The following is a 25,092-nucleotide window of genomic DNA, read 5'->3' as shown; positions in this document are numbered from 1 at the left end:
TCTTATAAAAAGGAAAGTAGGTTGCTTTGAGGCAGAGTATTTACCTTCACCCAGAAAGGAGAACAGGCTTTGAAAAGCCAACACCAACATTTAGAAAAGTATGTCAAAGCATATATGCATTTGATAGCAATATCTTAATCTGAAAGAGAACAGCAATGATTATCAGTCCAGTGACATGTGAAAGTATTGATTCAGATTATTATTTACTAATATGTCTACAAAATATAGAGCACACACTAGATATTCATACATATACTAATGACTGTAGGTCTAAGGTTTATCTTAAATTTGTAATAGCTTTACTTTCACAGAAAATATAACCCATTTGCTAGCTGAGAAGAGGAGAATGAAATGCCAATGTGTTGTCTCTTTTTATATCATCAAATGATTTAATCATACAGACTAACAGAGGACAATCTTTTACCCACAACTTACCTTTCCAAAAAATCTTAACATTTTGCCATGATTTGCTTCAACATTTTTAAAGAAATAAATTGTTTCAGATCTCATTCAATTTCTCCACATTTCCCTGTTATTTTACAGACTTGAAAAGCAACTAGTACTTTAAATTTCTTGATGATCATTACTCTGCCATTTTTAATCCCTTTACTATGTTTTTTTCCATAGTTCATATACTGTTGTGCAATTTTGTAAATTTTATGTAAATTGTATAACACCTTTTTTTCCTTCAGCTCACTATTTTTTAAATGATTACTTGTGTATAGTTAGCTCTAGGTCATTCATTTGAAATAGTTATAATAGTGTGTTATTTGATTATACCACAATATGTACAGTATTAGTATATATCTGTTAATAGATAGTATTTCTGATATATTTATCATTGCAATTAATCCTACAATGAACAGTATTTCATAGGAATGCCCATGTATATGTGTTATAATTTCTCAGTAGAAATAATTATGATTAGAATTTCTGAGTTAAACAGGTATGTACCTATCCTTTAATGCTAGATATTTTCAAATTTCTTTAGAGTGTTTTTTTTTAATGAAATTTAACAAATTTATCCTAAATATCATAGGCAAATAAAGGGAAAAGAAGGTTAAAGATAATTTTAAAAATAAGGTAGGTATCAGCTCTAATAGATATCAAATTTTATTGTGAACTTTAATCAGATGACTTTATAAGATAGAATATAAATTGGTGCAGCCACTGTGAAGAACAGTATGGAGTTTCCTCAAAAAAACTAAAAATGGAACTCCCATTTGACCCAGTGATCCCACTTGTAGGAATATATCCCAAGAAACTAGAAACACCAATCAGAAAGGATATATGCACCTCTATGTTCATAGCAGCACAATTCACCATAGCTAAGATTTGGAAATAGCCTAAGTGCCCATCAGCATATGAGTGGATTAAAAAACTGTGGTACATCTACACGATGGAATACTATGCTGCTATAAAAAAAAAGGGATTCTTACCATTTGCAACAGCATGATGAAACTGGAGAGCATTATGCTAAGTGAAATAAGACAGTCAGAGAAAGATAAATACCACATGATCTCACTCATTTGTGGAATATAATGAATAACATAAACTGATGAACAAAAACAAATACAGAGACAAAGAAGTATGGATCAGATGCTCAAACCTCAGAGGGAAGGTAGGAGAGGGTGTGGGTAAGGGGGAGAGATCAACCAAAGGACTTGTATGCATGCATATAAGCCTAACCAATGGAAACGGACAATAGGGGAATGAGAGTGTGAGGGGGGGTAATGGGAGGATAAGGACACATATGTAATACCTTAATCAATTAAGAAAAAAATTATTAAAAACAAATAAGCAAACAAAACAAATAAAGTTTTTCAGTGTTCAAAGTATCTTGATTGGGAATCTACAGTTGTCTTTGGTGTTGGCCAGATCTGTTAATCCTGTTACCTGTAAGATCTGTGAGCACTAGAAAAGTAGAAGAATAATCAGATATAAATTTCTGTATTAACTTTGAATGCCTCATCAAAACACATTGTGTATGTTTACATGTAGATTTTTTATACCTATTATGTGGTTAACTAAAAAAAAAAAAAACCTAAGCCATCAGCTAAGTAAATATTCACAACATATAAAACTGAAAAATGATTACTATCTGCATCTAACAGAAATAAAGACTAGTTAACAGAAATTCACTGAAGAAAAATGAAATTTTAAGGTAACAGAAGAAAAGATGTTTAGCTGTATTTGTAATAATAATATTAATTAAAAGTATCACATCTGTCATACGGACAAAACTAAATCGCTTCACAATTCTTAACATAGAAAAGATGTGAAGCAATGCATGATATTGCTGGTGAAACTGTAAGCTGGCACAAATATTTTTCTAGATACTGAGGGAAGGTAGAGCAATGTGAGGTAAATAAAACACAACCCACAGACTCAGAGGGAACTCAAAACAGGGAAGTGAAAACAATAATCACAAAAATAAGTGCCACTGAAATAGTGTGCGCTCTACTCATAAGAGCGAACGCTCACATTGTGTGCACTCCGTGTCCAGAAAAAATGTAAGCACTGGGCATGCTTTATTCCTTACAACAGTCCTGAGGTGGATCCTATTTTAACCTCCACTTTAAAGACGAGGCATGGAGTAAACATTACTTGCCCAAATAGTGGTAGAGCCCAGTGTGTGGGCCACATTGCTAACCCCTGGGCAATGGTGACCTATATTGCAGCGGGAGCTTCCAGGGTCATGGAAGCCCAGAGGAAGAGGGGTGATCAGGAGAAGCTTTCCACGGCGATGGAAGGTTATGCATTTCGACTAAATTAAATGACTATTTTCATGAGTAATTTAAAGAGGCAAATTGTCTCAGATGCTTTTTGTGTTATTTTTTACAATCCTAGAAATATAGTGATTTTTTTTTCCTTCATAGTGCATGGGTTTCTTCAAATCCCCCATTTGCCTGTATGGGCAAATACCCGGTAATGTCTTTTAGGAAGGAGCCCTGTCTGTTTTGTTCATGGACTGATTCCCAGTGGCTAGGGAAGTTTCTAGCACTCTATACATATTTGGTACATTAATTAAATAGTTAATGGCAACAAAGTTAACCATAGAGCAAAATCAATAAGACCCTGGACAAAAGGAGGTATAGAATAATGATATTTGGGCTCCAAAAACAAGTGTGCTTATTTGTAAGAATATAAGGCAGTTATTTATAATATCACTAGTTTGTCTTTTATTTTTTACTTCTTAGCCATGGCATCTGCTATCAGCAGCATGAAAAATTGGCACATGTGCCTTCTGAATGTGCTGCACTGAACTGTCAGTGCTCAAATCACCAGCACACATATGTTCATCTTCTCTGGGACATGTACAGTAATAAACATCTAAAGTTCATCATAGGGATACCAAAAATTGCACTAATACCGTTCATTAGTAACTGATAACAGGAAATATTCATTCATCTTATTAAGGAAAATGCACCTATGGGTTAGGCTCATGTATATTCCCGTACACACATGCCCCCCCCCCGCCCACACACACACAAGAAATGGGCTCTTTGATTAACAAGCTGAGTAAGTTCCTATTTAAGTAACTCGCTCTAACTTGTGCAGTTGTTGTGAAGTAATGATTCTCAAACATACAGCTTTTACTCTCTGGATTTCTTGACATACCTCCTTTCACATTTGATCTCTGGATTCTGCCATTGACATATAGTTATAGAAGATCTTCGTAGTGTCACTGTAGGTCTAAGGACTCATTGCAATACTCTGAGAAGGATAGGAACTCAAAGATATAGAACTTACTCTAATGTCTTGAACCTATAGTTTGCGGTTTACCTATCCCCCCTCCTTGACCCCCCCCCCCCCCCCCCCAGTCATTTTCTTCACCGCATTAGCCAAGTGTCTCCAAATGTCTAACATTTTGAAAAGTTCTATAGTCTGCAGGGCAGGCAAGCTGGCTGGGAATTCCAGCAGAAGGTGATGTAGTCTGCAGTCCAAAGGAAGTTTAGAGACAAAATCCCTTCCTCTTTGGTGAACGTTAGTCTTTTCTCCCGGGGCCTTCAGCTGGCAAAACGAGGATAATCTCCTTTACTCAGAGTTTACTGACATAAATGTTAGTCACATCTAAAAATACCTTCACAGCCGAAACCGGTTTGGCTCAGTGGATAGAGCATCGGCTTGGGGACTGAAAGGTCCCAGGTTCGATTCCCGTCAGGGGCATGTACCTTGGTTGCGGGCACATCCCCAGTAGGGGGTGTGCAAGAGGCAGCTGATCGATGATTCTTTCTCATCGATGTTTCTAACTCTCTATCTCTCTTCCTTTCTGTATAAAAATCAATAACATGTTTTTTTTTTTTAAATAATAAAATAAATAAAAATACCTTCACAGTAACAGCGAGGCTGGTGTGTTACTAAAGAACTAGGCACCGTAGCCTAGCCAAGTTGACACAAAATATTAACTATTACACTTATCATTATCATATTCAGACTTTGACAGCTCTAAACAACTGTAATTTACTCACAGTTTTTGGGATCCCCAACAATCAATTTGAAAAATGTTTGTTAATAGGTTTATGAAGAAACTGTAATCGGGTGAGTAGAAAAATCTTCCAAAACATTCTATTCTATATAGTTTATAGACTGAAGGTATGTTGATTGTGCGGTAACAGATATAATTTGGGTCATGTCCATAATATAAATACTTGGTGATAAAAAAAGGTAGATGTTTTTTATTGTTTTAAGACAGGCTGAATTATGGAGCTATTACCTGAATGATGGAGCTATTTCCTCTTTCCTGCAGTGCCTGTTGAGTTACCATCTCTTGCTTAGTGTAGGAAGCTAAATAAGTGCTCCTTAAAGTTATTCACATCCCAATTTGTGATGTGAATGTTCCCTTATATGGCAATTGGGACTTTGTCTGGAGTCCTATATCAGAATTCCTTCTTTTCCACAAAACAAGTGTCCCATGCTAATTATCAATATTTAATGATACAGGAGCTAAATATATGACCAATATGCTCTACTCAAAGACATATTTCTAATTTGACTTATTCCCTTATGATTATATTGCTGGCAGCTACCTTATCAACACCCACACCTGCACCTCTCCATGGCAATAACCTTTGTCACTTTTTCTAATGAATATTCTTTTACTTTTTACCTTGTAACTTCATAGTCATGAACCTGAATGTTATCTGAAATCCAGCTCTTTCCTTCAGAGCCTGCACAGTCCATCACAACATCCTCTTAACTTTTCTTTTGAAATGTGTGACAGCTCTGTTTTTTCTTGTTTACTTTCTCTGCCACCACTCTAATTTAGACAATTATCTGTCCTTCTTCCTGAAAAATTTTTCTAGCAGTTTTCTGTAACATTGTTCATCTTTCTTTTTCAATTCATCCTGCAAATAGGGGCTTCCCTAGTCATTCTCACATTCCATTTTTATTCTATCTCTATATTAATAAGATGGCACTCCATAGGTAACTGAAGCTCTACCCAATTACTTTATTGCCCAGAGAACTGCCCAGATTTTTTTCCTTGCCTTAGTTCTTTTTTATTATCAAAATCAATTTTTTTTTTATTGTTTTTGGTATTACAAATGTCCACTTCCCTCCCCCTGAGCACCACCCTGCCCCCAGGCCTTCACTACACTATTGTCTGTGTCCATATGCAATTGTTCTTTGGTTGAACTCTTCCTGTACTCCTCACTCCCCCACCCTCTGAGATGTGTCAGTCTGTTCTATGCATCCATGCCTCTGGACATATTTTGTTCACAAGTTTATTTTGTTCATTGGTTTCCACATACTAGTACAGTAAGATCATATGGTGTTTGTATTTCTCTGACTGCTTATTTCTCTTAGCATAGTAATCTTCAAGTCTATCCATGTTGTCACAAAGAGTAAGGGATCCTTCTTTATTATGCACACATAGTATTCCATTGGATAAATCTAATTCTGGTGCTGGAAACTATAAGAAGACCTAAAAAAATGCTGAATAATCCTTACTAATTAAAACAATTAAATCAAGCATCCTCACCTGATAGGTTGATTTAGTACTTACTGAGCACATTTCTTGAATTTCCATCAAAGCCAGCGGACAGCTTTCCACCAGTAGGACATGACCTTCAGGAGAGTATTTAGCCATCTAATCCCAACCCAGCCTACCCAGTTTCCACACTTTAATTGCTTTGGGTTTCCTGCCTCTTTGAAGACTCTTTCCTGCATCCTTTCTAAGTTTTTGGCTCCTTTGCTGTCAAGATTCATCAGAGTAAATGTTGATAATTTTCAAAAGGTTTTGTTTTAATGAACACAGAGGAACAGACTATCACACATGTATAGACTGAAATTTCTAGAGGTTTCTTATTTTAACTGAAGGTTAACCACAGACTTGCTGGACTGGTTAATCACGGAGCAGCACCATTCTTCATCACCTCAGCACTGTCTGGGTTTGCTAGTGGAGTGGAAAGTGGATAATAAACAAATATATTCAAATGCTATGAGATTTACCCTTAATTGCTGTCAATCCCAAGAAGTTCTGGTAGGAACTGTGCATTACCCTTTTCTTCCTAAAATTATCTCCAGACACAGTCTCCAAACTCCCGGGCTGTTCATGTGGCCCGCGGCCTACCTCAGTCTTGTGCTGTGTTGCCTTACTACTCCCTGACTATTGCTGGCCCACAGCCCTGGATAAGGAGGCATTTCACATTATGTCTTCAAATACTCCTTCTCTGAGATCAAACGATCTTGTGCCAACCTGCTATTTACATGTTCTGCTCATTCTGACCTGGGTGCCTAAAATCCCTACTTCTCAACCCCACTCATTAGGCATCACATTTCCTTTCCTTTCTCTTTCTTACTCTCTTTTTCTTGCTACTACTGCTGCTAATTTTATGGTGGATTCCACCTACTAGGGTGTTCAGTAAACAATGAACTTTTTCTGGATTCAAATTTACATGCTCCATTTCCCCCCCTCACTCTTCTTGTCAGTTCACCATTCAGGAATTTGCATATATAGAACTTCTGTCTTCCAGAGTCTAGTTTTATAGTTTAAACAAACTCCCAAAGCTTAAACATACAGTTACCACATAAATACAGAATTTTCATTAAAATTAAAAGATGTAAATCACTCAAAGACATTTGTATTACCTAAGAACAACAGAGTAAGGATTCACTTTCATCCTATATTTTTCTTATTGTTTTGCCCAATAAGCCTGATAAAGGAAAATAAACATGACAGAATTAAGGCTCTATCTATCTCTGGAATGGCTGCCATTGTGAGCTCTCACCATGCCCAGTTTGCATTTTAAAACAGCCAGGGAGAATGTCTCAGAAATCATGGGCTTGGTCTGGGACAGCTTCCTCCCTCAGTCCCATATGATTGTACTCAGAGCCTCCTTAGCTGTGGAGAAGAAAGAAAAGAAGGTACAATATTTGTGAAAATGACTGGCCGTGTTGCAATTGGAACCAATTTTGAACTCTCTCTCCATAAGGAAAAAGGAGCCTCTAGATAGGTTGGAAGTACTGTTGATCCTCATTATTTATAGTAGTTATGTTCTACACAGTCACTGAACAAGAGAAGGCTGAGCTGCTGTTCCCAGGACTAATTCAGGGCAAGGTTTCCTCCAGCCTCTGGTCACAATTTTATCAACGGATCAATACATAACTTTGTTTTATGTATGTTTTTGTTTCAAAGCACATTATTTAATATATACTTTTGAATCATGAATATTGAACTCGCCACCAATGACATTTTAATTCATGCCTGAATGAAGTTTATCTAATACACTTATTTTCTTCACAAAGCCCATCACAGCCTTCTTGTGCTCAGTGACACTAGACAGCACTGCAGACTTGCAGCGGGGGGCCACTTTCAACAATGAAATCACTGACAAAAACACAAAGGTGTGATAAGAAAAGAAACTTGTTTACAGTATGAGATCCAAAACAGGAATCATTGTCTGACCTCAACTGGGAATGTGCAATTCCGGTAACCAAAATTTTTCACTGTTCTGCACGTGTCCACCAATGACTGGACTTGCCACGGTATGATTTGGACATACAAACACATTTTTATGAATAGGCAAATTTGCAAATATGGAATCCCCCAATAATGAAGATCAACTGTACTTATTTGTATAAAGAAATACATTCGACCTCTGTTTAATACCTGATTGAGTAGATATTATCCTTATTTCATGGTTCAGAAAATTGAGACACAGAAAGTTCTAGTAGTTTGTCCAAACACATCATTCGTAAATGCTGGAGTTGGGATTTGATCCATGTAATCTTGTTCCAAAACCTTAATATTTAATCACTAACTATACAATATTGACTCTGGTAAGAGAAATATTAAATTTTAAATGTATTATTTTTAATTTAGGGTTTAAAATAATAAAAGGCATCGGTTTTTATTTTTTTTAAATGAAATCAGGATTCATTTGAATATAATGTTGATTGGAAATTTAACTATTTAAAGCATTTGTAAAAAGAATAACTGGTATGAAGTTTCTTTAGAAAATTAACAAAGAACTTACAAAATGGATACAAGTTTAAAGAATGTTTCAGTAACAAGAATTCAAGTACAAAATTTAGCAAGGTGAATACACAATTGAGGTTAATACTAATGTGTATATCTATGGGCTTCCCACTCTTAATCTACACTAATAAAATAAAAATATGCAAATTGGATGTACCTCCATGATGCCCATCAACCAATCAGGAGTGAGCATGCAACATTAACCCAACAAAGATGGTGGGTTAATCTGCATATCAGGCGTGGAGAAGAGGGGCAGGGTGGGATGCCTGCTATGAAGGGGAGGGGAGAGGGTGGAGGGAGCTACAAGAGCAGCACTCCTGGGCAACCAGCTAGGAGTGAGGACTTGCAGGCTCCAAGGCAGCCAGGAGCGAGCCAGGGGAAGGAAGTCCTATTTTTGCACAAATCTTTGTGCAATGGGCCTCTAGTATTTTATATAATATGCAGCATAGGACTTTGATGGACCATTATTTCCTTGTTTATCTAATTTATATTATCAAGGTTTTAGAAACATGGTAACCTTGGCAGTATGTTTTGTTGTTTGTAATCCTAAATAGGGTTGCTATACATGTCTGCCCTTCCTACAGGATGAGAAGAGTGATACCTCATGTGTTGCATACATGCTCCTCCTGTCATAGAGCAATTGGATTCATAAACTCAGCAATATTGTGTTTTACAGATACACAGAAAAATTAATATTTCATCAGACTCCAAAACATATGATGAAAAGAATAAAAACCATTACCTTTCTTCAACCTTCACAAATACTATGGTCCTTACTTCTTTAATTGATATCTGATTAGCATCTAGGGCAAATCCCTTTAAAGCCATCAGCGGTGTGGTTTCTATCTTAGAAGGATGTCAAAAGTTCTACAATTCTGAACCCAACCCTCTATTTTATTAATGGTTCGGGGACATGCAGGAACTTGCTTCAATACCACAGGTTTAGTGGCTGAGCTGGTATTAGAATGCATGTGTCCTGATTTTGTCTTTTCTATGCAGTGTGTTTAATTGTTTTGTCCTAAAGTGACCACCTGGTCATCCTACTTCAAGTGAATAAATATTTACAATTACAGATAGTGATTTATGAGAGCAAATGGATTACATGGTCATGTACTTCCAGTTTGCATACTCATATTAGTTTTAAATTTTTAAAGCTGATATTCTAACCTTGCATGTATTCCCACTTTATTATTCTGGTGAACTAGGTTAATCTTTTGAAAGCTTTGGCTTGATTACTTTAATGGAATCATTGTCCATCTTTTATAGGGATTACCTTGAACTGTTAGAAATGGCTCAGCACAAACAAATACGTGACTCAATCTCTTTATTACGTGCCAACTCATCTATTTATTTTATTTTAAAAACTATTACACTTGGATTTTCCTTGAAAAAATGTCTCCCAGACATTATATTCTATTTTCCTTATATTCCCATTTGACAGACATTGGCTGAAACAACTGATACTGAAATTTTATTTTGTCCATAAAAAACGTCAAGAGCAATTGGCCAGACCTTAGTGTGAATGATGGCTTCATTATTTACACTTTGGCAATAAAAACAGATGTAATGAACCTTTGTTGATTAAATGAAAATTGCCATAAATTAAAGCAGAGGTATACTCCAGGTTAAGCATATTTAAAGGTTTTTAATATCTTGTTAAGGAATCTATTATTTTAATCAGATAGTAAGATTATAAGCTGTAAAATAAATTCTATAAGTTTAAGACAATAACTAATTTTTAAAAATTCAATAAAAACAATAAATATCTCTAAGTAAAAGCATTAGCCATACTGTTAACAAATGTTCCTTGAAAAAAATGTGAGATTTCAATTTAGACTGAAGAATAGTGAGTCCAGGCATTTTTTTGTCTCTGATGCTGAGCGTGCCAGACAGGGGTTTACCTCACAGCAAGCTTTTTTTTTTTATTTTATTTTTTTAACTAAAGAACTTTCTCGTCTTATACTGTTTATAAGCATACCTGTTCCAAATACAGAGGAAATCACCAATATATCACATTTTCATCATAATCAAATAAAGTAAATATATAAAACTATGATTTTATAAAATTTATATATATATATAAAAGCCTAAGGTTTACTATGATGTGTACTGACCACCAGCGGTCAGAAGCTCAATGCAAGAGCTGTCTCCTGGTGGTCAATGTGCTCCCACAGCCAACCTCCCGTGGCTTGGCTGGCCAACTACCCTCGGTTCTTCCTCTTGTCGAACCCACCAGCCCTGATTGCTGGCCAGGCCAAAGGACCCCACCTGTGCACGAATTCATGCACCAGGCCTCTACTGATTATATAACCAAGAAACAGGTGCCTTAGGAAGTAAGACACACTATCATTAGAGGTATGTGAGCAGTACCTAGAAGATCATCTAGGAACTCAATTCTTTTCCTACATAGGAAATGGGAAAGGTGTCCCCAAACCCCTTTTCTGTCTATAACTTCACAAAGGTTGCAAGTAGATTAATGGATTTTAAGCTACTGTTAAAAATAAAGAAATGAAAGATAAAGTAACCTTCAAACTTGTGGTCCCCTATATTATCAGCAGGATAATATATATATTTTTAATCCTCACCAGAGGATATTTTTATTCAATTGATTTGCAGAGAAGGGAGGGATAAGGGGGGAGAGAGAGAGAGAGAAACATAGATATGAGAGAGATACATTGACTGATTGCCTCTCATACATGCCCAGACCAGATCCAAGATCAAACTTGCAACTGAGGTACATACCCTTGACTGGGAATTGAACCCATCATTCTTTGGTTTGCAGGCCAGTGGTCTAACCACTGAGAATAACTGGCGAGGGCAAGCAGTAAGATAATTTTAAATCAGCAGAACTTCCTCTGGTGTGCCAAAAAACATGATTCAGAGTATCAAGACTGTTAACAAATGTTCCTTGAAAAAATGTGACTACTTGTTGTAGTCCTTATTACTGTTTTTGTTGTACAAAAGTAGAGAGATTTTTAATGAAGTTTTTTTTAAAAAAAATATTATATTACCTTAATGTTGATTATTTTACTAACAGTGGAGGTTGATTAGATTTAAAGGTGAAACTGCTCCTATAAAGATTAAACACTTACTTAATAGAAATTTTCAGCTGCATTGAGAATGATTTAAAAATTCACCAGAATAGCAATGTTTAGGATCAATGCATAAAACATAGATCGCCAGGTAATGATTTTTAAAAAAATATTGAATGATGTGGCATAGACATGATCAAGGGCATGTAAAAATCTAATATTACTCTGCAAATACTTTTCCCTAATAACTTTGGCTGGTTAATTACATCAGACAATTATATTTTATAAAGCATTTTAATGAAAATAAATAGAAAATGATATCTTAAGATATTTTTAAGAAAGTATATTATTTTATTTTGAAAATTGGTACCAGATGTATAACCCATGGACACAGACAGTGGGGTTGTAAAGGCCTGGGGTGGGGCAGGGGCGGTCTATAAGGTCAATGGGAGAAAAACGGGGAAATGTGTAATACTTTCAACAATACAGATTCTTAAAATAAATAAATGCATCAATAAATAAAAGAAAATTGGTTTCTACCTTAGACTGTTTTAGCATTTATAAGCTTATCTTCATAAAATATTTGATAATTTTGACCCATTGCACATCATATAAAAAGGGACCAATGCATTTATTATTTAAATATGACAACAGATTTATCTACAACCATTTAGTCCCAACAGATTTTGAAGGGTAAATTATTTTTTTACAATAAAGTTCTTAACAAGTCTGGAAGTTTTTGTTTTGTTTTCTGTTAAAACATATACTGACAAACAAAATTTCTTCAATCCTGAAACATCCAAGTGAATTGAAAACTCAAGGTCTATTTTCCTCCTCTTCCTTTTTTTTCTCAACTGCAAAATAGCAAAGAGGTAAATGAGGCCAGATTCAGTTTTCAAAAACATTGCATGATGGCTGTTTTCATTGCTGTAGAATTTTGCTGGAAAAGAATTGACTTTTGCTTTGAGGCCTTGGTTTCTGTTGCTGTAAGTCTTCCCTTTGCTTGCTACTGGCAATGCCACAGCTATTAAAGGAAGCTGGTGTGTAATTTCTATAACACGTATTTTTCCATTTACATGTGGAAGTGTAGAATAACAAATCATCATCACCAGTGTGTGTGTGTGTGTGTGTGTGTGTGTGTGTGTGTCTTTGTCATTGGGATTGCAGTGTACATTTATCACTTTATAGACATGCATAATTAATGATGGATTCTAATTGATATCTAATAAATATTATAATTATGAAATTCAAACTTTAAAACATTGATATGAAAGCTGTAAAATCCTAATGGAAATTTTCAAACTGGAGATGTTTATAAAACCTTCTGTAGCAGTTACTTTTTGGAAAAACAATTTCTCTTAGAAATCTAATATATAACCCCTCCAGGAATTTAATGTTCATTTCATCCTCAGAAGGAAGCATACCAGCCTGGCAGTAGAAAACACGAAAGTTGTATAGATGAACTTATTTAGTTTTGTTATTTAGTGTTTGATAATATCAACTAGTCAAAAGGAGCAATTACAGTTTAGTGTTTTATTTTGTTATAGAGGCCCCATGCACGAAATTCGTGCAAGGGGCTCTTTGGGGCACAGCTACAGTGTTTGGACAGGTTCAAGCCTTGATCTGATGAGAGGGCACAGTCCTCTCCTGGCCACGTGCAAGTCCCAGCTTGGAGGTCAGAGCTCTCCCAGCATAATTATAGCCAACAGCTATCGTTGTAAGCTTGAACCTATGGTCCAAACACGTGGCCCCATATGCTTGAGTGATGTAGGCTGCAAGTAAACAAAGCTTGATCGGGTGCATGTAATTGAGTAGGATCAAAACACACAAGAATGCTGTAAACAATTTCGAACAACCACGTGAATGATCTGATTTACATTTTTGCTTTCAAGTTCCAGTGTGCCAGCCCCTTTCTGGGTAAAGCTTGGGATCAGACTGGCTTTAGTCCAAGGGTTTGCAGACTGAGATGCCTGTTTTAAGTTGCAAATTAACTTAGTCAGCAGTTGGGAAATGTTAGAATTTGGCCAACTAAGTTGTCGTTATTGACCCAGGCCAAACAAACATGAGTTAGTATCTAGAAGTGAAAGTCCTTACCTCATTTTTGTTCCCCATAAATATTCTGAAAATAAGTCATTGTATTGTATGTATTGCTTCACCAAAAACACAAGAAGCTGTTTTCTTGTCACATTTTGGATTGATGTGGTTTTAGTGTATCCATTAAGTCTCCTATTTTCAACTGTTTCTATGTGGGTCCTTAAAATAAACTTTGCAATATCTAATAGCTACCCTGCTCAAAAAGAGAGGAAAAAAAAAGAATGCTGTAAACATCTTAACCATGCCCTTATTTTGCCTCATGGCATCAGCTATAAAATGAAGACATTGTTTGAAGTCCATGGTGCTGCTGGCTCCCCATTAGGGAAGCAGCATCTCACTGAGTCCCAGCTTTCCTTCTCTTGTCTGTCTTTTCTAATCCTTTCGTCGTGGCCCCCATTCCTGTTCACCCTTGGCCTTGCCGGTGCAGCTCAGGGCTCAGCCCCTGCCATGGCGGCGGCTACCTTAGAGCCCCACCACCGTGGCAGCTGCCTCTGCTTCAGCCCCTGCCACTGGGGCTTCATCCAGAAGGTTGTCCAGAGGATGTCCAGTCCAATTAGCATATTATGTTTTTATTATTATAGATATTTGAGAGGTTGATCTTCCTTTCCAAGTCAAACTTACCCACAAGTAAGAGCTAGACATTAATGCTAGTCACTAGTGAGAATAGTTTATATATGTTTTAAAATGAGGAATAGAAGGGGCGGGTTCTGCATTGCTAAAACCACTGACAGTTTCTTATATGTAAAATCACATTAAAAGTCTGCTCTGCTACGTGGGAACTACATTTAGGAGCAGATTGTGTTAGATTTTTTTTTCTTATAGGATTGCAGATATGATAACAACACTAAATTATACTAATTCTTATGCTTATAGATACTCACTTCAAAGAACTTCCCACTCTTCTCCACTGTGCAGCAAAATTCGGCTTAAAGAACTTGGCTATTCATTTGCTTCAGTGTTCAGGAGCAACCTGGGCGTCTCAGATAAAAAACGTGGAAGGTTCAGATCCAGCTTATATTGCTGACAGGCATGGTCACAAGGAACTCAAGAAAATCTTTGAAGACTTCTCAGTAAGTCCCCCCCATTTTATGTCTAAAACTCTTTTTATTAAATGATTGAGTGTGTGTGTGAGTGTGTGTGTGTGTGTGAGTGTGTGAGTGTGTGAGTGTGTGTGTGTGTGTGTGTGTGTGCGCGCACGCGTGTGCGCGTGCGTGCACACAATGCTTTGTGAAAATGATGCTTCTAAGCAACTAGTTGGTAGTGTTTGTTGGTCCTGAGTCATTCATTGTCTTAAGCATTTTGCAAGATTAGTCAACTTATTTTTGTTTTGCTATAAAGAGGCTCTGATTCCACACTTTCTTTTAGTCTTTTAAAAAAAATTTATCTGGTCCTTTTAGCTTCCATATAGCCTGTTCAATATTGGGGAGAAGATATTGTGAGTATTTATATGAACCCTTCTGTTCATATAAGGGTTCATATAAATATTTTGAGGAAATAAAACACCAGTCAGTTAATCACTGCTCTTCATTAAAATACTCTATGTGCTGGAAATAAAAATATTTAACTTTATTCTTTTGTTCAAAAGTCTAAATAAGACTTTATTAGGTACAGAAGGGTTCATATAAATACTCACTTTTCCTCTTTCTTCAGTTTTATCTTTCCACTTTCTACACTGCTGGCCTATGCTATCATACTCTGTGTTTTTTACCCCTACTAATACACATGCAGTGAAAAAGAGAAGGGAATATTTATTTCCCCAAATTGTATCCATAAAGACAAAGAAATCATGATGTAAGTAAACATGTTAAACATTTTTAAAAAGACGTTATTGGGCACATAAAATGAAATAAACTATTATTGGGTTAAAAGAATACATTTTGATTATCATTCAAAGAGTTTACCCCATAAAAATTAATTCATGTTGCTTAAATTTGTTTTTCGTCTGTGTTTCCTTTTCTCTCTTTATTAAGTCCCAGTTCCTTATTAAAGAGGTTGAAGGACCAAATTTTAGAACACTAGAACACTATTGGATATTAATTTTGCAAGAATGCAACCAAGGGAAGATTTTGAAGAAAGGAATGCTACCTTAGTACATAAAACAAACTTTGTGTTTTCATAACCAGCTTTAGAAAAGCAATGATTTTCTGTTTGCTCAAAAAAGTGAATTGTACAAAAAAAAAAAGTGAATTGTACTTCTACTGGCTCCAAGAAAAATGTATTAGGACAATGGCTCTATTGGTGAATTTGTCAATATTTGCGTTTTCACAAAATAAATAATTTTATTGCCCAGAAACATTTAATATAAAACATTGAAAGCTATAAATAGTTTTTGGTCTTGTAAGCATGTATTCTAACTATTAGATCACATCAATGTGATATTGGACTTCTAACAGTAATTGGTATTTGTGATTTCCAGAAAGCAAAATGACAACTAATGTAACTTTCCCCCCCACTTTCAAGAAATAGCAAAAGAGTTATCAGAAGAGCATGTGCATCATTCACTATCTAGAGTTATAATAGGATATATTTTTCCTGTATTTAAAATAAATACATCATGAAGTTTATATTAAAACTAATAAAGTAGATTGATTTTATTCTATGTCCTTCAAGTATGGAATAAAAATTATTTTTGTTCCTGGAAAGAATTTTTATGATAATTCTTATATATCCGATGAGTGCATTCATTCAGTAACTAGCCACTGTATGTCATCGTTGATCAGTGCAGTATGGAAACACAGCATCTATCTCAGGTAAGTCAGTGATTCAGTTCAGCCATGTGTGTTTGCCCACCATACTATTAATTCAGCACATCACAATTCCCTGCAACCCTATTCTAACCACTGGTGGACTGCAGTTAAACTCTCCTAAAAGTCTACACACAAGAAAAAAATGTGTTAATATAAATCCGAAAGTCGTACCTTCTTAGTAACATTATACCATATACTCACATGTTGAAATGTTATATTCTAAATTATGGTAGCTATGTCTTTTTAATAACATAGTTAAACCTGATAGAGGAAAAATATACAATTAAGAATATGAATTATGCTGTTAAAATACTTTGATCTTTCCTTATAATAGCTTTAATGCTATAATCACATTCTGATAAATTTAAGATTATTACATATTAATTCAATTTTTTCACAAACAAAATTGTTTCAGAATTATTGAAAGGACTAGATATTCTTTCATGTTTGAGGCTTACAATCCACCAATGGACCTTACTTCTGTCCTGCAGAAATACATACTTTTAAATTCAAGCATATTTTGCACCCCTCCCCCCACCAGCTGACTTACTTATTGGTTCACTTCTTCCTAACTCCCTCCCTATCAGTGAAACTTTGTTCATTTCAGGCTCTCACAGGGAGTTATAATACAGTGAATTTGGTCATTACTGAATAAAGTGGGTAAAAGGAAAAAGCCTCATGATTTTTAAAAATAAGGAAAAAAAGAACCATTTGCACGCATTCATAAACAAAGAAGTGCCCTCTGTTATCTTATTGTTAGCTGTGTGGAGGAGGAAGAACAACGAAAAAGCCTTGAATCACATTTTTACATTCTTTTGTGACCCTTTTCCTCTGAGAGGTTAATAATTTGTATACAACCTGTGAACAGAGCCTCTTCATTACTAATGAGTAATTTTCATGTTTTGATAAAGTTGTCTAATTAACACCTACACTTCTTTCATGTTTTCAGTACTGCTAAAGATAATAATACCAAATATTTCTATAATCCATAAGGTCTTTCAAATAAATTACTCATCGCCAGTTTCTGACAATGTCTCCTGGGGGAATTAATATGCTAGGTGGCTGGACAAAGAGCAAAAGTGTTGGTACTTAAATCCACAATTGGGTGTGGACCACAATTTACTTAACAGAATGCTTGAGAAAATCCCAGACTATGTCAATAACAAGTCCAATACTGAAAATTAATTCAGTGCTATAAAACTTATCTTTTAAATCAAAAGTATTTGAAATACTGAAAATAAACTAGAACTTAGCCACAGATTAAGAGATACTTTGTGATTTAAGATAAAGTATATAGCAAAAATTGCAATGTGTTTTAAGCAAAATAATGTGATATTTTCTTGCATTATCTTGAGCATGTCATTTCATACATCTCTATCAGTTATGAACACTTAAAATGATTACATCAATATATAAGTAGGTTGGAAAATATATGCTTCCCTGTTGGGCCCCTATGGAGTTGTGTAGAACCAACAGTTGTTTACTTAAATTAGGAACAATATCCAGATGGTGTCTTCTTTCTTCCACCACAGAGGTCATGTAGTTTGGTGTGTATGTTAATAAGATCTTAGTCATAAATAATCTTCAGTTGAATTTAAGAAATGGAAAATCAGCCCTAACTGGTTTGGCTCAGTGGATAGAGTGTTGGCTTGTGGACTGAAAGGTCCCAGGTTTCACTACAGTCAAGGGCATGTATCTTAGTTGCGGACACATCCCCAGTAGGAGGTGTGCAGGAGGCAGCTGTTCGATGATTCTCTCTTGTCGATGTTTCTAACTCTATCTCTCTTCCTTCCTTCTGTAAAAAATCAATAATAAAACTATATGTATTATATATATATGAAAAATAATTCTTCCATGCACTTTCTCTCGCGGGCTTTATAGGAGGACTTCTGACTGGTAATATTTCTATTGCTCAGGTTGGTGATAAGAATCCTGTGACATCTTGCTCTCATTGACTTAACTAGACACTGCCCTTTTGGACAGTGGGTGGGCTGTGTGAGTGTGTCTGTGTGTAAGAGAGAGAAAAAGAGAAAGCATGATGATTTTGCCCTCGAGCGAGTTTGCTGATAGACAATAACCACAATCTTTTTCAAATGGCCAAGGGTTCGGAATGAAGGTGCAGAGAGATAGATGTTGCAGCACATAGAGTATTTTAATGAAGAGCAGTGATTAACTGACTGGTGTTGAGAATCAATTATGCAGAAGACAGGCTTTATGTGTTTAGGCCAGTGAACATTACTCTTATTGGCCCTTTATTTCTGTCATTCTTAGCATTGCTAATTCAGTACTTCATATACTGTTTTGTTCTCTAGTAGATCGTTCCACTCCACTTTAGTGTATAGCAGTATACTAATGGAATCTGAGTGGTAGCATACCTGCTTTGCTTATGTGGTTTTTATTTATAAAGGCCCAGCGCACAAAATTGTGTGTGGGTAGGGTCCCTAGGCCTAACCTGCAATCAGGGCCATCTTCCACTTGCTGGCCAGTCCCCACTCCTGCCCTACTGCCACAGCCCACCCAGTTCCCCTCACCAGTCCCCAGTCCTGCCCCACCACTGCTTGCCATCAGGTGATCAGAGCCTGCAAGCAGGGGAGGGGGAGGGACCCAGAGGTGGTCAATGCAACTCATAGCAACTGGTCGAGAGCTCATTTGGTTATTATGCCATTATGGTCGCTGGGCTTTTATTATATAGGATGAGTCTAGTAGCTGATCATGTATAATGGTTCCCTTCCCACATCAAATGCACCTGATATGCTCAGCATGTATTTACTCATTTATGGAATAGAGGGCAAGCTTCAAAATTAAAGGCTTATTTTATCTCACTTACATAATAATACCCTTAAACAGATCCAGTATTTTAAATAAAATAATTGCTCATATTCTTTCCATATTCAATATTCTTTAGCTTAGTTTTAGAGAATTCATAGGTAAATAGCCAAACTGCTATCTTCAGCATATATTTTAATAGGCTAGCCTACAATTAGAAGTCTGGCCTTTGTTCAGTATTGATATTCTGTTAGAACTGAAGAAACTGGAACAAGTCACATAACTGCACTTGACTGCATGCATTACAAATTCATGTCTCAGTTAAGCTTTTGGAGCTAGTTAGCAATCTCTTTCTAAAATCTGTTAAATGCACCATAGTGGCTATTATAGAATTTTACTTTTTTCCAAGTCCTCAAACCCTGTTTTTATACCCTAGCTTTGCAGCTCTAAACACCCTGTTAAACTCCCTCTACTCCCTTATTTTCTTTGTCAAAATTTCCATTTTCCTCTAATCATAGGGCCTTGAAATTGAGCTAGGATTAGATTTGAATCCTAACTTTATGAAACTCAAGTTTGTTTTTTTCCTTTGGGCAACTCCTGTTTTTTTCTCAATTTCAGTTTTCTTATCTGAAAATTAGAAAAATAATTTCTTACAAAATGTTTTTAGGACTTGTTGAAATAAATGTGAAAACATTAAATATATATAGTAGATCCATAATAAATGATATTACATTTACCTTTTTTCTTTTGATTTATTGTTATTCATACCTACAAAGAACTGATTCATGCCTGTTTTTTATCTGAACAAATAGAAGACATAAACACACACACACACGCACACACACACACACACACACACTCCCAAGAACCCAAGAACTCTACTTTCTTTTCAACCTCTTTTTCTTTTTTTAATCTTTATTGTTGAGATTATTACAGATGTTCCTCTTCCCCCACCCCACCCCCCATAGCTCCCCTGTACCCGGTTTCCACCCCAACCCAGGCTCTATCAAACCTATTGTCTGTCTCCATAGGTGATGCATACATGCATATAAGAACTTTGTCTAATCTCTTCCTGCACCCCTCCACACCCACTTCCCCCTGAGTATCATCAGTCTGTTCCATTTCCATGCCCCTGATTCTATTCCATTCACCAGTTTATTCTGTTCATCAGATTCTTTTTATTCATTTGACTTTTAGATTCCCTTGTTGATAGATATGTATTTGTTGTCACTTTGTTGTCATAATTTTTTATCTTTAACTTTTTCTTCTTTTTCCTCTTCTTAAAGAATATCCTTCACCATTTCATAAAATACTGGTTTGGTGGTGATGAACTCCTTTAACTTTTTCTTGTCCGTGAGGCTCTTTATCTGACCTTCAATTATAAGTGATAGCTTTGCTGAGTACGGTAATCTTGGTTGTAGGTTATTTCTATTTACCACTTTGACTATTTCTTGCCACTCCCTTCTGGCCTGCATAGTCTCTGTTGAGAAGTCAGCTGACAATTGTATGGGCACTCCCTTGTAGGTAACTAACTCTTTTTCTTTTGCTGCTTTTAAGGTTCTCTCCTTTTGTCTTTTGCCGTTGGCATTTTAATTATGATATGTCTTGGTGTGGTCCTCTTTATATTCCTCTTGTTTAAGGTTCTGTGTGCTTCCTGGACTTGTAAGTTTATTTTTTTCACCAGGTAGAGGAAGTTTTCTGTCATTATTTCTTCCAATAGGTTTTCAACATCTTGCTCTCTCTCTTCTTCTGGCACCCCTATAATTCGGATATTGTTACACTTGAAGTTGTCCCAGAGGCTCCTTACACTATCTTCACATTTTTGGATTCCTTTTTATTTTTGCTCTTCTGGTTGGATGTTTTTTGTTTCCTCATATTTCATAACATTGATTTGATTCTCAGGATCCTCTAATCTACTGTTGAATCCCTGTATATTATTCTTTATTTCAGTCAGTATATGCTTAATTTCTGACTAGTCCTGTTCCATTTGGGGGGGGGGAGGTTGTCTTCTCACTAAGATCCTTGAAGGTCTCACTAAGTTCCTTGGAGGTCTCTAGAAGATTCTTGTGTAACCTTATAACTGTGGTTTTGATCTCTATATCCAGTAGTTTGCTTTCTTCCATTTCTTTCATTTGTGACATGTTTCTTTGTTTCTGCATTTTGGCTGCTTCCCTGTGTTTGTTTCTATGTATTGGATAGAGCTGTTAAGTCTCCTTGAGTTGATAGAGTGGGGTTGGTGGTAGGTGTCCTATAGGGCCCAGCAGCTTGACCTCCCCAATCACCTGAGGTGGACACTCTTGGTGCACCCCTTTGTGGGCTGTGAGCACAGTCTTGTTGTAGTTGAGCCTTGATTGCTTGCTGTTGGTGTCATTGTGGGGAATTGACCTCTAGGACAGCTGGCTATGGGGACCAGCTGCCACTATAATGGAAGAGCTGCTTTGCAAGAGACACCCTTATGGAACAGGACTTGCTTCAGTGGGGCTTTGTTGCTCACTGAGTCTGCCTCCTGTGTGTGTCTCTTATGGATGTGAAGAGTTGTAATCTGGTATGGTCTCACACTGGCCACTGGCTACACTGGTTCTTGGGTTTCCAGGAAGGTGCAAAGTTAGCCACTGCCTAGGGCTACCCAGCAGGAACTACAGAGAGATCTGCAGATTCCTCTTCTTTGTATCAAGTTTGGAAGTGTCAGTGCAAGGCCCAGCGTTGGGCCATTTTTTGCTAGTTCTGGGGCTCTCTGACCTAGCTGCAGCTTGTTTGACAAGTTTTAGGCTAAGAAAGGACAGGCCATTCATATACAAACTCCACTGCACACATCTGGGGTGGAGTTATAAATTGGGTTGGTCGCGGTCTCAGGGAATCATCATGGTGGTCCAAACAGAAATGGCTGCCAGTCAGCCCTGTACCAGGGAGGTCCCAGTATGGGAACAATGACAGCTGGGAGTACCTCTGTGTGGAAGAAAGCTGCCCCCAATTCCCTTCCCTGATGCCAGACAGTCCAGTTTCTCCCCATATGAGTCTGAGTCCTCCAGAGTCTTGCCAGGCAGTGGAGCTCAGAGGAAGTGGGAACTTGTAAATTCAGTTCATGGTACTAGCCTTTTAAGAGGAGCAGTGTGGACTCCAGCAGCCTATATGCCACTCAGCTTCAACCCACACTGGTTTTTATAGAGTGCAGTTTTTACGGCCTATAGTGACTTCTTCCCCCTGCTCTGGGATCCGGGGCTGGGGGTCTGGTGTGGAGTGGGGACTCCTTGCTCCTCCAGACAGTCTCCAAAAAGGTGATCTCCCTCCTGATTAAAAAAACAGCACACGTGGGTGCTAGACCAGCCCATTCCACACCTCTGTATCTCTTACCAGTCTCAGTGTGCTTTCTTCTTTACCTCATTAGTTATAGTATTTCCACTCAGCTAGCTTTCCTGTGATTCTGGATTATAGTTGCTATGTATTTTAGTTGTAATATTGGCATGGTTGTGGGAGGCAGCTAGTACAGGCATTTACCTATGCCAGCCATCTTGGTTCTCTCTCCTCAATCTCTTTTTCAATGCCAAAATGAACTATTAGAATGTCTGCCTTTTCATTTCACTCATTCCTCTCAGATGTCCTTGGCTTCAGCTTTGGCACTGGTTTTCTTCCTAAATTTTCACTGACCCTTTATGACTTCCTTCTCTTTCTCCACCTGCTGATTCTTTCTGCAATCTTCCCATGTGATTGATAGCTAATTCATTGTTCTTCTCAAGTAAGAAGAACCTTTCTTCTTACTTGAGACTCTAGTTTCAGCTTGCAAGTTCAAAATGTCTACATGGATACATTACAAGCATTTGGATCTCAATATACCCAAATATCAATTTGCTTCATCCTGGTTAATGGCATAATCATCTGCTTATTGACTTTTTCTAAAACTTGAAAGTCATATTCAAATCATAATAAGATAGTCACAAATGTCATTTAAGGACACTAACTATGTACAAACTCTCTGCATAACACTCTAATTCTATTATCTTATTTAAGTTTCCAACATGCATGTGAGTTTACTATTTCTAATTTTTCATAGGAGAAAGAGACTTATAGAGTTGAAGTAGCTAAAAAAGTGTGCAACTAAACCTTGATCCCATTTTTATAACCTCCCTCTTCCTCAAACAACTCCCTTCCAGACGATCAATTCAGTTATCATATCTCAACAGTTTTACTTTGCTGTAATCTGTTGCATCTGGTCCCTCTTTTTGTTCTCTCTGTGCCTCCCTTAGTATATACCTCATTTTCTCTTTTTTGGTCTATTGCCCTGAAAAGGCCTCCTAAGAGGTCTTCCCTCTCAGTCATTGGGCATCAAGGACCCACCACAGCATAGCTCTAATCTAATCTCCACTGAAAATTTTAGTATAATCTAGAAATATTATGAAAAAGAGGTGGAGAACATGTGCTCTGCAGCCACCTGCCTGGATCTGAACATTGGCTCTGCTTTTTTGTAGCCCCGTGCCACTGAGCAAGTCACTTAATCTTTTAATGCTTTTGTTTCCTCAACTGTAAAATGAAGATAAAGAGGACACCTTTCTTCATCGTATAGTAATGATTATTAAATATAAGTACATGTAAAACATGTACGACAACCTTGCAAATAATGAGCACTCAATAAATGTTAATTTATTAGCTGTTCTTCTTCTATTATTCATTCTTGAAGGACCCTTTTGTGAAACTATTTACAATATAATTTAAAGTAAATACTGGTGAATGTTTTTAGTTTTTTAAAAATTTATTGTGTATTTTTCCCCCCTGTCTCTCCAATAAATTATGAATATCGCGAAGACAGGGTGTGTTCTATCTCATTTGCCACAATATGTTCATTACCTACTATAGTTTTTGGCAAATATCCTAAGTTCACTACTAATGTGTTGAAATGAATTAAGCAGTTCAATTAGTGTTGATTTTTATCAACTTGTCAGTTCCTGGAGGCAAGTACCATTCTTCATTTATTCTATATTCCCAATAGTATCTACCATAATGTCTTTCAGTTTGTAGATAATAAATGTTGAATAATAACAATAGCAAAGGCATAAAATGTAAAAGCATGATTTGGATAAATTCAACCACGATCATGTTGACGATACACAGTAAGGAGCTGGGGCTAGAAATAAATGGCAAAGATTTATTCAGGGTTTTTAAGGTATGAATCTAGTTTTAAGAATATGAGGCTCCACCACCAAGCAATACCCAGAGTTTCCAAAGAAGGAAGAAAAGCTGAGAATTTTTATACTAAAAAGTACTTCAGGAAGAATCAGTCCTGCATATTGAGACTTTGGATTGACCTGACATGGTAATCCCCTAGATTTCCAGTGGTCTGGACAAGGACTGTCAGGTGGTTTTCCATAGGGTTATCTTCCATGATCTGACTCACAACTGAACAGCTCAGAAAGTTTAAGTTCTCAGGCCAGTTAAATTAAGAATAGGATCATTTCCTCATGCTTTATTCTACTTGATTTTAGTAATTTAACAGCTTGACTATAATGACTCCACTTTATTTCTTCACACTTTCTTAATAAAAATTAATATTATTTCCCTGTAGTTGTTTAAGATAAGTGGCTATGGGAAAGTAAAATTCAGCTAGAAGAAACATTAAATAAATAAATAAAAATTCTAAGCGCTTCCAGGAACTTACCATTAGTGAAAGAGACATTTAACACTGTTCATTATCATGGTACAAGTGGTTTTGATCTTGGCAAATATTCCAGTGTTTTAGCATCAATACACACACTTAATCTTTTTGAGGCTCTTTTCAAATCCTCTGCAAACAGCTTTTTTTCTTATCCTTCAAACTAGATTCAGGCCAATGCAATGCATTAAAACATTACCCCGTGCATTTTCCCATCATTTATCTAAATACCTAGAGCTATTTTCTGACTTTATTTTAATATTTTCTTACTAAATTTCATTTTCTTAGAGTATTTAGATTTGCCAGTTTCTAATTTGTAAAATACTTGTT

At 36.5% G+C, this 25,092-nt stretch overlaps 1 protein-coding gene across 2 annotated transcripts in view; it reads left to right on the top strand.

Annotated features, from left to right (window-relative positions):
• The window catches only part of BANK1 (B cell scaffold protein with ankyrin repeats 1), a 300,521-nt gene that overhangs the window by 121,759 nt on the left and 153,670 nt on the right, over positions 1–25,092 (top strand). For both annotated transcript variants that reach the window (XM_084901804.1, XM_084901803.1), the window contains exon 7: positions 14,482–14,678. In XM_084901804.1, the coding sequence (XP_084757930.1) occupies positions 14,482–14,678 (197 nt within the window). The remainder of the gene's footprint in view (positions 1–14,481; positions 14,679–25,092) is intronic.

This window comes from Pipistrellus hanaki (genome assembly GCF_964339955.1).
Source record: "Pipistrellus hanaki genome assembly, chromosome: 1".
NCBI lineage: Eukaryota > Metazoa > Chordata > Mammalia > Chiroptera > Vespertilionidae > Pipistrellus > Pipistrellus hanaki.
Note: the sequence above shows the minus strand (reverse complement) of the source record. Positions and strands in the feature narration are given on the sequence as shown.